This window comes from Melanostigma gelatinosum (assembly GCF_949748355.1).
Source record: "Melanostigma gelatinosum genome assembly, chromosome: 20".
NCBI classification, from domain to species: domain Eukaryota; kingdom Metazoa; phylum Chordata; class Actinopteri; order Perciformes; family Zoarcidae; genus Melanostigma; species Melanostigma gelatinosum.
In genome coordinates this window covers 21,547,298-21,563,042 of record NC_136653.1, presented here as the reverse complement: position 1 = coordinate 21,563,042, position 15,745 = coordinate 21,547,298, and the positions used below count along the sequence as shown (strand labels likewise).

Sequence of the window (15,745 nt, the reverse complement as noted above, 5' to 3'; positions counted from 1 at the left end):
CCAACACTACACTATCATACCCAACATTACACTATCATACCCAACATTACACCATCATACCCAACATTACACCATCATACCCAACACTACACTATCATACCCAACATTACACTATCATACCCAACATTACACTATCATACCCAACACTACACCATCATACCCAACATTACACTATCATACCCAACACTACACTATCATACCCAACATTACACTATCATACCCAACATTACACTATCATACCCAACACTACACTCATACCCAACATTACACTATCATACCCAACATTACACTATCATACCCAACACTACACCATCATACCCAACATTACACTATCATACCCAACACTACACTATCATACCCAACATTACACTATCATACCCAACATTACACTATCATACACAACACTACACCATCATACCCAACATTACACTATCATACCCAACACTACACCATCATACCCAACACTACACTATCATACCCAACATTACACTATCATACCCAACACTACACCATCATACCCAACACTACACTATCATACCCAACATTACACTATCATACCCAACACTACACCATCATACCCAACACTACACTATCATACCCAACATTACACTATCATACCCAACATTACACTATCATACCCAACATTACACTATCATACCCAACACTACACTATCATACCCAACATTACACTATCATACCCAACATTACACTATCATACCCAACACTACACCATCATACCCAACACTACACTATCATACCCAACATTACACTATCATACCCAACATTACACTATCATACCCAACATTACACTATCATACCCAACATTACACTATCATACCCAACATTACACTATCATACCCAACATTACACTATCATACCCAACATTACACTATCATACCCAACATTACACTATCATACCCAACATTACACTATCATACCCAACATTACACTATCATACCCAACACTACACTATCATACCCAACACTACACCATCATACCCAACATTACACCATCATACCCAACATTACACCATCATACCCAACATTACACCATCATACCCAACATTACACTATCATACCCAACATTACACTATCATACCCAACATTACACTATCATACCCAACATTACACCATCATACCCAACATTACACCATCATACCCAACATTACACCATCATACCCAACACTACACTATCATACCCAACATTACACTATCATACCCAACACTACACTATCATACCCAACACTACACTATCATACCCAACACTACACCATCATACCCAACACTACACTATCATACCCAACATTACACTATCATACCCAACATTACACTATCATACCCAACATTACACAATCATACCCAACATTACACCATCATACCCAACATTACACCATCATACCCAACATTACACTATCATACCCAACATTACACTATCATACCCAACATTACACTATCATACCCAACATTACACTATCATACCCAACACTACACTCATACCCAACATTACACTATCATACCCAACATTACACTATCATACCCAACACTACACTATCATACCCAACACTACACTATCATACCCAACATTACACTATCATACCCAACATTACACTATCATACCCAACATTACACTATCATACCCAACACTACACCATCATACCCAACATTACACTATCATACCCAACATTACACTATCATACCCAACATTACACTATCATACCCAACATTACACTATCATACCCAACACTACACCATCATACCCAACACTACACCATCATACCCAACACTACACTATCATACCCAACATTACACTATCATACCCAACATTACACTATCATACCCAACACTACACCATCATACCCAACACTACACTCATACCCAACATTACACTATCATACCCAACATTACACTATCATACCCAACACTACACCATCATACCCAACATTACACCATCATACCCAACACTACACTATCATACCCAACATTACACTATCATACCCAACATTACACTATCATACCCAACATTACACTATCATACCCAACATTACACTATCATACCCAACACTACACTATCATACCCAACATTACACTATCATACCCAACATTACACCATCATACCCAACATTACACCATCATACCCAACACTACACTATCATACCCAACATTACACTATCATACCCAACATTACACTATCATACCCAACACTACACTATCATACCCAACATTACACTATCATACCCAACATTACACCATCATACCCAACATTACACTATCATACCCAACACTACACGATCATACCCAACACTACACTATCATACCCAACACTACACTATCATACCCAACATTACACCATCATACCCAACATTACACTATCATACCCAACATTACACCATCATACCCAACACTACACTATCATACCCAACACTACACGATCATACCCAACATTACATGTTGCCATGGCGGCGCCTCGCCGCCGCCAGCTCGCGCTGATCGGCTACAAACACCCCAAACAAAGACCCTAAAAGTGCACACAAACCCTGTGAACCCTCCACACTACACTACACTACCATACCCAACATTACCCAACAAAGAAAAATGTCGAAAAATCGTTCTTTATCGCATGAGTGTAGATTCTAAAATGACAACATTTCTTGTCATAAGAGAGTCGGGTACCCGGAGGCGCACGGCGGACAGCCAGGACGAGGCCACCGCACCGCTCTGGGTTTTCAGGTTGTGAATGGCGGCGCTTCCCGTTGGTGCCGGACGCGCGCCGCGAGCGCACCCCGTCGTCAGGTCCGTAAATCCTCGAACAGGCCGCGGGGCAACAACTCGGGGGTGGCGGGGGTCGAGGCGAGGCGACGCAATCCGAGCGAAAAGGCCCAGACTAGAGGTCTGAACGCGGGCGCCCGAAGACGCTCGCGCGCCTCGGAGGGTTGGATCCCCGCTCGGCTACAGACGAGACTTTTTGCTTGTTTCTTGGTGGAGAAAAAGGTTCCGTTGGAAGAGCTGGTGTCGGTGACAACAGACGGGCTCCCGCCATGACGGGCCGGCATGCAGGCTTCATTGCGCAATGCAAAGGTGACCCAGACTTCACTACATGTCCACATCACCACTGCATCATTCAGCAGCAGGCGCTGTGTGCAGCAGTAACCGGCTTTGATCACGTGATGATACAAACATATCAAACATATCAGATGTGATCTGACTGTCACATGTTGAAACAGATCAACAGAAATAAAAGCTGCATGTTTAAATATGTATGTGTAGCTATACCATCATTGTTGTGGAAATCATTCTTAATAATTATTGTGAGGAATAATTAACTGACATGTGATCAAACAGTCTCTTCACATATATTATTATTATTATTATTATTATTATTATTATTATTATTATTATTATGGTGATCTGTGCAACTTTGTTATTCATGAAGTTTGTATCAAATAAGTAGCCCTTCATACTGCTCGGTACCGTTGAAGTAGCTCTCAGTTTAAAAAGGTTGGTGAGTCGACCACAGAGATCGAGACCTCGCAGCGTCGACAAAACAATTACCGCCTTCGTTTCACTTTTTGGGTTTATGCTGGAGTCAAGTTTCACGTAGATCTATCTTCATCTATATTTATCTCTTTATCTATCTACCTATATATTTATCCATATATATTTACACTCTCTCTCACCTGTGCAGACAGCAGGTTACAGTCGATGTGAGCTCCCCTCCCCGTCCTGTGTCTCTGCAGCAGGGCGGCCATGACGGCTCCGTGTGCGTACAGCCCCGTCGCCAGGTCCGTCATGGCCACGCCCGGACGCACCGGCTCACCGCCCTGCCGGCAGAAGCATTGCATCATGGGAAGGGTGACAGAGTGAGGCACACAGTAACAGCTGCATCATACAACCTGCAGATCTGTGCCAGACACAAACACACCGACACTGGAGCCGTGGAGAAGAGAACGAGGACGACGCTCAGACGCTGGTGCAATCAGGTGCATTCAGGTGCAATCAGGTGCATTCAGGTGCAATCAGGTGCATTCAGGTGCAATCAGGTGCATTCAGGTGCATTCAGGTGCAATCAGGTGCATTCAGGAGCATTCAGGTGCAATCAGGTGCATTCAGGTGCATTCAGGAGCATTCAGGTGCAATCAGGTGCATTCAGGAGCATTCAGGTGCAATCAGGTGCATTCAGGTGCAATCAGGTGCATTCAGGTGCATTCAGGTGCATTCAGGAGCATTCAGGTGCAATCAGGTGCATTCAGGTGCATTCAGGTGCATTCAGGAGCATTCAGGTGCAATCAGGTGCATTCAGGTGCAATCAGGTGCATTCAGGAGCATTCAGGTGCATTCAGGAGCAATTAGGTGCATTCAGGAGCATTCAGGTGCATTCAGGAGCATTCAGGCGCAATCAGGAGCATTCAGGCGCATTCAGGTGCATTCAGGTGCATTCAGGTGCAATCAGGTGCATTCAGGTGCATTCAGGTGCAATCAGGTGCATTCAGGAGCATTCAGGTGCAATCAGGTGCATTCAGGAGCATTCAGGTGCAATCAGGTGCATTCAGGAGCATTCAGGTGCAATCAGGTGCATTCAGGTGCATTCAGGTGCATTCAGGTGCATTCAGGAGCATTCAGGTGCAATCAGGTGCATTCAGGTGCATTCAGGTGCATTCAGGAGCATTCAGGTGCAATCAGGTGCATTCAGGTGCAATCAGGTGCATTCAGGAGCATTCAGGTGCATTCAGGAGCAATCAGGTGCATTCAGGAGCATTCAGGTGCATTCAGGAGCATTCAGGCGCAATCAGGAGCATTCAGGTACATTCAGGAGCATTCAGGTGCAATCAGGTGCATTCAGGTGCATTCAGGTGCATTCAGGAGCATTCAGGTGCATTCAGGTGCATTCAGGAGCATTCAGGTGCATTCAGGTGCAATCAGGTGCATTCAGGTGCAATCAGGAGCATTCAGGCGCATTCAGGAGCATTCAGGTGCAATCAGGTGCATTCAGGTGCATTCAGGAGCATTCAGGTGCATTCAGGTGCATTCAGGTGCATTCAGGTGCATTCAGGTGCAATCAGGTGCATTCAGGTGCAATCAGGAGCATTCAGGAGCATTCAGATGCAATCAGGTGCATTCAGGTGCATTCAGGTTGTATTTAACAACACGGTAGCTGTTTTGAGTTGATGCTTTTAATTTGACGGGGCGTTCCAGTCAGTCGGGATCTTTCCTAAACGTCGTGACCGTAATGTGAAGTATGGCGTAAGGAGCTGAGAACATGACGTCCTGGTCCAAGGTAGATAACTGTGTGTTGACCCGAACGTGTGCTTTTTGTTTCCCGACACTAAAAAGTCTGTTCATGGTCCGGAGTCTTTGAAGCCTCACAGGTTCATCCTCTGGAGAGCAGGAAGCACCAGCACAGTGTGTGAAGATGTGTGTGTGTGTGGGGAGGTGGACAGACGGACACATTACAGAACACAGAAGAGCAGACTCTGACCTCCGACCCCGTGATGTGCATCATCCCCGACACGGCAGAGGCGATGGAGTCGTAGCCGGGACTCTGAGACTGAGGACCGGTCTGTCCGTAGCCTGGAGACACACACACACACACACACACACACACACACACACACACACACACACACACACACACACACACACACACACACACACACACACACACACACACACACACACACACACACACACACACACACAGCTGAGTGTTGAGTCTGAAGCTGTGACCAAACAACCAGATGGATGTTCTGAAACATTCCAGTGAGTTCCCCTCATGACGTCATCACACAGCGAGTGAGCGGGAGCAGCGCTGCCCTCTGACATCATCACCTGACAGCAGAGGGTTATCTGCCCACTGCTGCGGCTTAATGAGGCCTCCTGGGTAATGTAGTCTGTTCTTAACGGGAGGAGGAGGAGGAGGAGGAGGAGCGACTGTGAGGATGACCAGAGCTGATCCTGACTGATGAAAGTCGTCCTGAAGTCTCGATGGACTGAAGGAACATGAGTTCTCCTGCAGCGCCCCCCTCAGGACATTTTCAGCATTTGCTCACCATGAAGACTAATGTCTTTCTGTCTGCTGTGGACTGTGTCCTCTGTGTCCTCTGTGTCCTCTCTGTTAGTCTTTGGGTGGCAAATGAGTTTCCCCACTGGGTATTAATACAGTATCTAACCTAATCTGATCTAAGGAGACGGTGAGGAGACGGTGAGGAGACGGTGAGGAGGCGGTGAGGAGACGGTGAGGAGACGGTGAGGAGACGGTGAGGAGACGGTGAGGAGACGGTGAGGAGGCGGTGAGGAGGCGGTGAGGAGACGGTGAGGAGACGGTGAGGAGACGGTGAGGAGGCGGTGAGGAGACGGTGAGGAGACGGTGAGGAGGCGGTGAGGAGACGGTGAGGAGACGGTGAGGAGACGGTGAGGAGACGGTGAGGAGACGGTGAGGAGGCGGTGAGGAGGCGGTGAGGAGACGGTGAGGAGACGTACCTGATATGGAGCAGTAGATGAGTCGGGGGTTCAGTCTGCTCAGCTGCTCGTATCCTAAACACATCTGGTGCAGCTTCCCTGGGAGGTAGTTCTCCACCAGCACGTCACACACACCTGCAAGCTGACACACACACACACACACACACACGCACGCACACACACACACGCACACACACACACACACACACACACACACTTAGATATAGTGGACTGAGGGTTAGACTTGTGTCCAGTCAGGTGTGTGTGTGTTTTGGAGAAAGTCTCTGAATGAATGTTCTTTAGTTTTGCAGACGGAGAACTAAATCATTGGTCAAAGAAACAGGAACAGCTTCCTGTTTCAGGGTCAAAGAGTTTCACAATAAAAGCAGCCGAGAACAAGCTGTAGTGAACTTTCTCGAAACAGAAGGTCAGTGTAGAGTATCAGCTGATCGAATCACCTCCTCAATCAATAGTTACTGATCAATGACCAGACTCAGGAAAACATGAATATAATCATCATAATCATGCTGTGTGTGTGTGTGTGTGTGTGTGTGTGTGTGTGTGTGTGTGTGTGTGTTCTGAGTCCACCGACATGAGACCAGCTGAGGGAGTCGTACCTCCTGGATGACTCCGGCTCCTCTGGGATGCTTCAGGTCCACAGAAATACTCTGAAATCAGACGAGCAGCTCCTTATGAGACACCGACATGGGGCCCCTGGACCTCCGTACACACAGACACCCTCATGGGGCCCCTGGACCTCCGTACACACAGACACCCTCATGGGGCCCCTGGACCTCCGTACACACAGACACCCTCATGGGGCCCCTGGACCTCCGTACACACAGACACCCTCATGGGGCCCCTTCACCTCCGTACACACAGACACCCTCATGGGGCCCCTGGACCTCCGTACACACAGACACCCTCATGGGGCCCCTGGACCTCCGTACACACAGACACCCTCATGGGGCCCCTGGACCTCCGTACACACAGACACCCTCATGGGGCCCCTTCACCTCCGTACACACAGACACCCTCATGGGGCCCCTGGACCTCCGTACACACAGACACCCTCATGGGGCCCCTGGACCTCCGTACACACAGACACCCTCATGGGGCCCCTGGACCTCCGTACACACAGACACCCTCATGGGGCCCCTGGACCTCCGTACACACAGACACCCTCATGGGGCCCCTGGACCTCCGTACACACAGACACCCTCATGGGGCCCCTTCACCTCCGTACACACAGACACCCTCATGGGGCCCCTGGATCTCCGTACACACAGACACCCTCATGGGGCCCCTGGACCTCCGTACACACAGACACCCTCATGGGGCCCCTTCACCTCCGTACACACAGACACCCTCATGGGGCCCCTGGACCTCCGTACACACAGACACCCTCATGGGGCCCCTGGACCTCCGTACACACAGACACCCTCATGGGGCCCCTGGACCTCCGTACACACAGACACCCTCATGGGGCCCCTTCACCTCCGTACACACAGACACCCTCATGGGGCCCCTGGACCTCCGTACACACAGACACCCTCATGGGGCCCCTGGACCTCCGTACACACAGACACCCTCATGGGGCCCCTGGACCTCCGTACACACAGACACCCTCATGGGGCCCCTTCACCTCCGTACACACAGACACCCTCATGGGGCCCCTGGACCTCCGTACACACAGACACCCTCATGGGGCCCCTGGACCTCCGTACACACAGACACCCTCATGGGGCCCCTGGACCTCCGTACACACAGACACCCTCATGGGGCCCCTGGACCTCCGTACACACAGACACCCTCATGGGGCCCCTTGACCTCCGTACACACAGACACCCTCATGGGGCCCCTGGACCTCCGTACACACAGACACCCTCATGGGGCCCCTGGACCTCCGTACACACAGACACCCTCATGGGGCCCCTGGACCTCCGTACACACAGACACCCTCATGGGGCCCCTGGACCTCCGTACACACAGACACCCTCATGGGGCCCCTGGACCTCCGTACACACAGACACCCTCATGGGGCCCCTTCACCTCCGTACACACAGACACCCTCATGGGGCCCCTGGACCTCCGTACACACAGACTAGGGCTGGGCGATATGGCCTAAAAAAAAAATCTCCGATTTTTTTTACAAAAAATCCGATTCACGATTTAAATCGATTTTTTTCCCCCAAAATTTTTTGCAGATGACAGAAGCTGTTGAAAACAATTTTTTCTTTTATTTTGTGATGATTTTCCCAAGTAGGTTGATAAAAATAAAGTGCAAACAAAACCTGAACATTGTAGAAAGGTGCCTGTAGTATACAAAAAGTATTTGGTCACTCTTTTGTTTGCCTGAATCATTTAAATATAAAATTAAATTAAACATAACATTAAATGGCATTAAATAGTAGCCTTCCATTGTAAACAACTGTGCAAATGTAACTTTTTACAGTAAGCTTTTCTAACTGAATACACTGATACAAACACAGCATGAAATAAAATGTATATGACCCTTTAACATTCACATTTTCAAAAGTGCAACATCTGATCTAACATCAACATAACATATTTTGCACAGTAAATAAGTGCATGTAAACAAAATCAAGTGCATTCACAACATAACCAACAGTATTAAACAGTAGTGCATGTTTTTTCTAAATATTTTTTGCCAGGAAGACAAGCCTGTCTACTACCTCTGGCTTCAGGCATGCACGGTGGCATGTAACAATGCCCCCCCACACACTGAAAAGCCTCTCAGAGGGGGCACTTGTAGCTGGCACAGAGAGGTATTTCTTTGCTAAAGTACTTAGCCTTGGAAAGTTAAGTTGGTGACGCTTCCACCAGTCAAGTGGATCGGTGTCTGGGTCAACCTGCTGGACCACAGGTCAGTTGTTGCGGAGTAGAATGACATCCCCTCCAGCTCCGCAGAGATCCTTTGGCGTGTACTATTGTACAGCCGAGGCAAGGCAACGTCAGAAAAATGTTTACGGCTTGGTAGCACGTACCTGGGGTCCAAAGCTTTGAGACGGTGAATAAACCCCGGCTTTTCCACGGTGTATATGGGCACCATATCTTTTGCGATATACATCGCGACTGCATCCGTGATGGCTTTCCACCGGGCACTCTTCTTCTCATGCGGAGTACAGTTGGTGAATGTCTCCAAAATGCTGGGTTGTTGTTGTGAGGTGGCGGCGGCGGCGGCGGTGACATTGTTTTAGTTTGTAAACAATGCGCGCGCACTCTACTACGGGAACCCAACGGGGGGGAGGGGTGGGGGCGATTTTCTCGATTTTCAATAAAACACATCGCCTTAAAGCACACATTCGAATTAATCGATTAAATCGATTTATCGCCCAGCCCTAACACAGACACCCTCATGGGGCCCCTGGACCTCCGTACACACAGACACCCTCATGGGGCCCCTTCACCTCCGTACACACAGACACCCTCATGGGGCCCCTGGACCTCCGTACACACAGACACCCTCATGGGGCCCCTGGACCTCCGTACACACAGACACCCTCATGGGGCCCCTGGACCTCCGTACGTTGAGATGATGAGATTGATTTTCTCTTCACACTCACTTTCTTGTTTCTGTTGACGCTGAGGAAGTAGGCGCTCTCTGCTCCGACAAACGGGGGGCCCCAAGCTCTGGTGTCATCGCCTGCACCTGTTCCAACGACACACACACACACTCACACAACAATCCCACAATCCTTTGGGGGGGGGGGTTGTACTCTGACTCACCAGGTCGCTCCACCTTGATGACCTCGGCTCCCAGGTCCCCCAGGATCATGGTGGCAAAGGGGCCCGCCAGAACTCTGCAGACAGACATGCTGGACAGTGAGACGGGTTCACCTGAACGTTACGGCAGCTTTCACAGGACGCTCACCTGGTCAAGTCCAACACTCTGACGCCCTCTAGTGGTCCACGCTGTGCTGCTGTCAACACACAGAGACGTATGCATCGGTTCATTCAGCATTAATACACATCTGTCCCTGAACTGATGCTACTGAGATCATTATACACATGTAGAATATTATTGTTAGTATAAAATACATGAACCATGAAAGGGTGGATATTATGTCAACAGAAATATGGACTAAAGAAAACATGAAACTAAGTAATTAGACACAAGTACACATGCGTCACTAAGACACTGAATTCAATATTATTTCAGTCCTGAAATGACTTAAGTAAAGAGGTACATATTGTACTTTATACTGTACTACATCTCTTCTAGAATGTGATTCATTGATGTAGATAAACACACATTAATGCAGCAGGAATATTATCCAGAAACATCAGATAGAACATTAAAAAAGATTCTGATTAATCAATCATTTTGGAGGCTAACGGGACTCGTGGCTAACGTTAGCCTGCTAGCTTTAGCTCCGCAGCTAGCTCTATTTTGACCGATTACCTGCTCGTGTGTGTGACAGCCGCCGTCCTCCCACCGGACCTCTCACCGGGTGATTCCTCCGCAGCTGTGAACGGAAACCAACCGGACAGAGAGCCGATAAACAGCGTTTCAACAGTCCGAACGAAGCCGACATCTTCATACCTGTTAGCATCAAGCTACGGCTACCGCGAGGAGACTTCCGGGGGCCTGGCTTTCAAAATAAGAGTCCGGATGAGTAACACATCAGTAAAACATAGAACACAATAAATAATAAGTCACAGTGTTCATGAGCAGGGAGAGTAAACTGCATGTTAACGTGTTGCAGTAAGTGAAGGGTATATCCTGCTATGTTTTAGAGCAGAGGTATTCAACAGGGGGTCCGCGAAATTTCTGGTTAATTAGACAATTAACAAAAAATAAAAAAATAAAAAAACTCTAAACATGAATGTGTCCATTATTTTAATAGTTCAGTATTGTATGAAAGATAACAGGTATCTGTATGCATGGCAGTGGTACTAATAGGCCATTTTTCGTTTCCACGTTTAAAATGAAAACATCAGTTTGAGTAACTTGTGTGCATGATTATCATGTAATTAACAGACGATGGTGATATCGGCTGTTCATAAATGTCAGTGTCACGGCCTCCCTACTCACTGTGCCTTGCACATGTTTAACACAACATGAATATATGAACCTGTGTATTATTTGAATAGCTTAGTATTGAATGCACAATAAAGAGGTATGTTTAAATATGGCACGAGGCCCATTTGATATAAAACACAATGTTACACAATATATACCGTCGGGGGTCCCTGCTCCATCTCTCTGTCAGTTTGGGGGTCTTTGGCCTGAAACACGTTGAAGACCCTGCTCTAGAGTCACGTCTGTGCCGCTCATGTCTGACCGTTCAGTTGGAGTCTGAACTAAGCAGACAACTGTGTGACTCATCAATATCCTACAATCTGTAACAGGAGAGGCAGGAAGTCCTTCAGCAGCACCTCCATCTGTCCTGAAGGTGTTTCCAGAGTCCACAGACTCCTGAACATCTGGAGACATATTCTGTCTGTTGGTGAATGTATTTGTAAGCAGTGTTATAGGATGTGAACCATCAACAGAAACACACATAACTAACGAGACGGATGTAATAAAGAAGCAGCTTCATGTCCCGACTGAACAAGGAGAAGTTCATTTCTGTCCACCGTCTTTGTTCGGATGATTAAAAAGAGTTACAACTCAGGAAACAGTTCCCACATCTTGTCCACAGGTCCACAGGGGAACGGGTCTCCAGCTGAGACTTCTTCTGGGTCTGGGTGATGTTGGATGTGTTGAGCAGCAGGTTGTTGTGGTGCCACCAAGAGACTGTTCGGGTTCCTGCTCCACGGACTGAGATCCTTGTGTTCGGATAGGAGATCTATTATGGATCATCAGAGTCCTTCAGGATGGCAAACTGTGTGTAAAGGGACAAGAGTCAGGGACAGGACCCAGACCTGGGGGCTCCTGAGGGACAGGACCCAGACCTCAACACACACACACACACACACACACACACACACACAGAGATCAGGTCATATTTCTTGAAGCAGCTCTTTAAAGGATCTATATAGTCCTGATCCTCTAGTTCCAGACCTGACTGAGACCAGCAGCATGGTGTTGACCTGTGTTGACATCAACAGGTGTCTGAATGTTGAGGTGACATGTGGATGATGTGTGTAGAAGGCTGACATGATGATGATCCACAAACACAAAGAGAAAAGCTCATGGATGAGGACAGAGTCATGTTGAGCTACACGTTTAAAACATCAACACATCTGATTGGATGATCAATGGATTCTGATCTTCATCTTTTATTCTTTATTCAGGTTGAGGAGCTGCAGGTTGTCAGAGGTCAGCTGTTCTTCTCTGGCCTCAGCTCTGAAGTCCAACCCCTCCCATCTGAGAGAACTGGATCTGAGACACAAGGAGCTGAAGGGTTCAGATGTGGAGCAGCTGTCTGGTCTTGTGGAGAGTCCAGACTGTAGACTGGAGGCTCTGCGGTCAGTAGAGGGTTGGACTCAGTCCATGCTGGTTCCAGCAGGACTGAACTAAACACAGATCCAGTATTTCCTGTAAACCTCCAACCTGCTCAGTGAAGCTGTGAGAGGAGAACGCTGACGGGCTTCAGGATTGGACAGAAAGTCAGCCGATCAGATGAGCAGCAGCTTGTGATCGTGTGTTTGAGTTGATGTGAAGACTGTTGTTGTGTTCAGTCTGCAGGAAACAGCGCTGTTGATCAGCTGACAGCATCTCCACAGGTACAGACAGTGGTCCTCATCCAGCAGTCTGATCTCTCTCATTGGAATATCTCAGAGATGAGACGTTCACATGTCAGTGAGACTGTGGTTTTTATCAGCTTTGAACCATCCTTACAGTGAGCAGTGAACGCCTCTCTGTTTCTGCACTGGTGATGCGTTCAGGGCCCTGCTCTTCATCTGCACTGTGTACTTGAGTGAAATGTGCAGAGTGAACAGACGTGATGTCCACAGTGTGAGCTTGGAGCTCAGTGTGTTCACTCCAGCAGGTTGAGATGAGAGCTGGAAGGACTGGAGTCCTGATGAAGGACTGGAGTCCTGATGAAGGACTGGAGTCCTGATGAAGGACTGGAGTCCTGATGAAGGGAGTCTCTGCAACACTCTTCATCTCTTCTTCTTCTTCTCTCCTCAGATGGAAGGATTCTCACTAAGACTGAGTCCACCATCACCTCTGTGATCCTCTGGATCTGATCAGAGGATCACAGAGGATCTGGACTCCTCACTCCACCTGGACCTGGATTGAGTTCAGTCCTTTGGTTCCTTCATGTGTTCTGACCCTGAAGTGCACAGATGAACACATGAAATGCTGTTCCTGCTCTGCTTCCTGTGGAACGATGGAGTTCTGCTCTTTATTTACTCGTGTTTCTCAGTAAGTGGGAGTTGATGTCTCATGTCTGAAGTTACCTTATTACCACCAACACCAGCCTCTTCTCATGTTATAACACTCAGATTAGCTTATAACAAACAGGAAGAGGAGATAAAACCTGAACCTGAACTCAATAAATGCATCAATACGTCTTTATTCTCATGTTTTCATTCCGTCTTCACATCGTGTTCATCAGTTTCTTCTTTGTTCTTCAGTGATCTGTTGTATTGAAAGTCACTACGAGGAACTTTCATAGTGTTGCTTCTGTCGCCCCCTGTGGACGAAAGAGGAAGTGTCTCTGAGCGCCAGAGTCCCTTTAGAAACAGAGACTGGTTCATAGAGGATCAGGACTAGACTGAGACTGGTTCATAGAGGATCAGGACTACACTGAGACTGGTTCATAGAGGATCAGGTCTACACTGAGACTGGTTCATATAGAGGATCAGGACTACACTGAGACTGGTTCATAGAGGATCAGGTCTACACTGAGACTGGTTCACATAGAGGATCAGGACTACACTGAGACTGGTTCATAGAGGATCAGGTCTACACTGAGACTGGTTCATAGAGGATCAGGTCTACACTGAGACTGGTTCATATAGAGGATCAGGTCTACACTGAGACTGGTTCACATAGAGGATCAGGACTAGACTGAGACTGGTTCACATAGAGGATCAGGACTACACTGAGACTGGTTCATAGAGGATCAGGTCTACAGTGAGACTGGTTCATATAGAGGATCAGGACTAGACTGAGACTGGTTCATATAGGATCATGTCTACAGTGAGACTGGTTCATATAGACTCTATATGAACCAGTCTCAGTGTAGACCTGATCCTCTATGAACCAGTCTCAGTGTAGTCCTGATCCTCTATGAACCAGTCTCAGTCTAGTCCTGATCCTCTATGAACCAGTCTCAGTGTAGACCTGATCCTCTATGAACCAGTCTCACTGTAGACATGATCCTCTATGAACCAGTCTCAGTGTAGACCTGATCCTCTATATCAGGGATTCCCAAAGTGGGGTGCGCGCACCCCTGGGGGTGCGCGAGCTGCCTCTAGGGGGTGCGCGAGAGGAAAAGTGTAATGGCGGTCTGATGGTGTAATAATATTAAATATTAAAAAAAATGTAATTTTAATTTAAAAACTGTCAGGTGGGACATCTGAAGCTATCGGTCGTAAAAGAGGAGAGGGACAGAGAGAGAGAGAGGAATCGGAGGCGAGGGGAACCGAGAGGTGCGTTGGGGAGAGACCGGGAGAAGAAATCGAGTCAGAGTCAGAGGAAGATGAGACGGAGGAGACTGGGAAAAAAAGAGGAAATATGATGAAAAGTATCTGTGTCTGGGCTTCACTTGGATTGGCAACGCAGATTCCCCAAAGCCACAGTGCGTGGTGTGCAGTGAGGTTCTGGCGAACAGTCTGAAGCTCTTATTTACGTCGCCACCTGAACACCAAGCATGCCAGTGCAAGTCAAAAGCCCCTTACATATTTTTAATCGAAATTGGAGGAGTTACAAAACAGCCAAAAACAACTGGAGTCTCATTCATGTGTTGGTCTATAAATGACGCACTACGGGCTTCATATCTGGTTACAGAATAGCGAGAAAGGGGCTACCGCACACAATCACTGAAGACGTGAGCTTGCCAGCTGCCAGAGAGATGGTGGAATGTATGATTGGGGAGAAAGAAGCAAAAACGTTGGACGTGATCCCGGTGTCCAACAACACTGTGTCGCCGCATCGATGCTTTGTCCGAAGACATCCTGGCTACATTAGTCGCTCATTAATTGTAAATTAAATGTGATAATCTGCCTCTGAGCCTGTGCGTGTGTGCTCGCATCCTTATTGCTCTCTAAAAGTGACGCCTTGTGTCACTGAAAGTTATTGAAACTTTGTTGCAGTGTTTCAGGGCGTTTTCACACCTTCAGTTCGTTTGCTTTGTTCTGATTCAGGGATT

The 15,745-nt window shown here is 47.7% G+C and overlaps 2 protein-coding genes across 6 annotated transcripts in view; one reads left to right on the top strand and one right to left on the bottom strand.

Annotated features, from left to right (window-relative positions):
• The window catches only part of sugct (succinyl-CoA:glutarate-CoA transferase), a 44,585-nt gene extending 32,845 nt beyond the window's left edge, over positions 1 to 11,740 (bottom strand). For 3 of the 5 annotated variants that reach the window (XR_013772928.1, XR_013772929.1, XM_079292539.1), the window contains exons 1-9: positions 11,658 to 11,740; positions 10,879 to 11,068; positions 10,348 to 10,396; positions 10,203 to 10,276; positions 10,040 to 10,125; positions 7,070 to 7,120; positions 6,474 to 6,594; positions 5,473 to 5,564; positions 3,674 to 3,817 (exon numbers count right to left, since the gene is read on the bottom strand). Coding sequence is in view for 3 of the 5 variants with exons in the window: in XM_079292539.1 (XP_079148665.1) it covers positions 3,674 to 3,817; positions 5,473 to 5,564; positions 6,474 to 6,594; positions 7,070 to 7,120; positions 10,040 to 10,125; positions 10,203 to 10,276; positions 10,348 to 10,396; positions 10,879 to 11,068; positions 11,658 to 11,678 (828 nt within the window). In the remaining 2 variants the exon portion in view is untranslated. Of the gene's footprint in view, positions 1 to 3,673; positions 3,818 to 5,472; positions 5,565 to 6,473; positions 6,595 to 7,069; positions 7,121 to 10,039; positions 10,126 to 10,202; positions 10,277 to 10,347; positions 10,397 to 10,878; positions 11,069 to 11,657 lie in introns of those variants that run through there. The other 2 variants (XM_079292540.1, XM_079292541.1) reach the window with 2 other exon arrangements.
• The window catches only part of eci2 (enoyl-CoA delta isomerase 2), a 144,734-nt gene that overhangs the window by 104,801 nt on the left and 24,188 nt on the right, over positions 1 to 15,745 (top strand). The window lies entirely within an intron of this gene.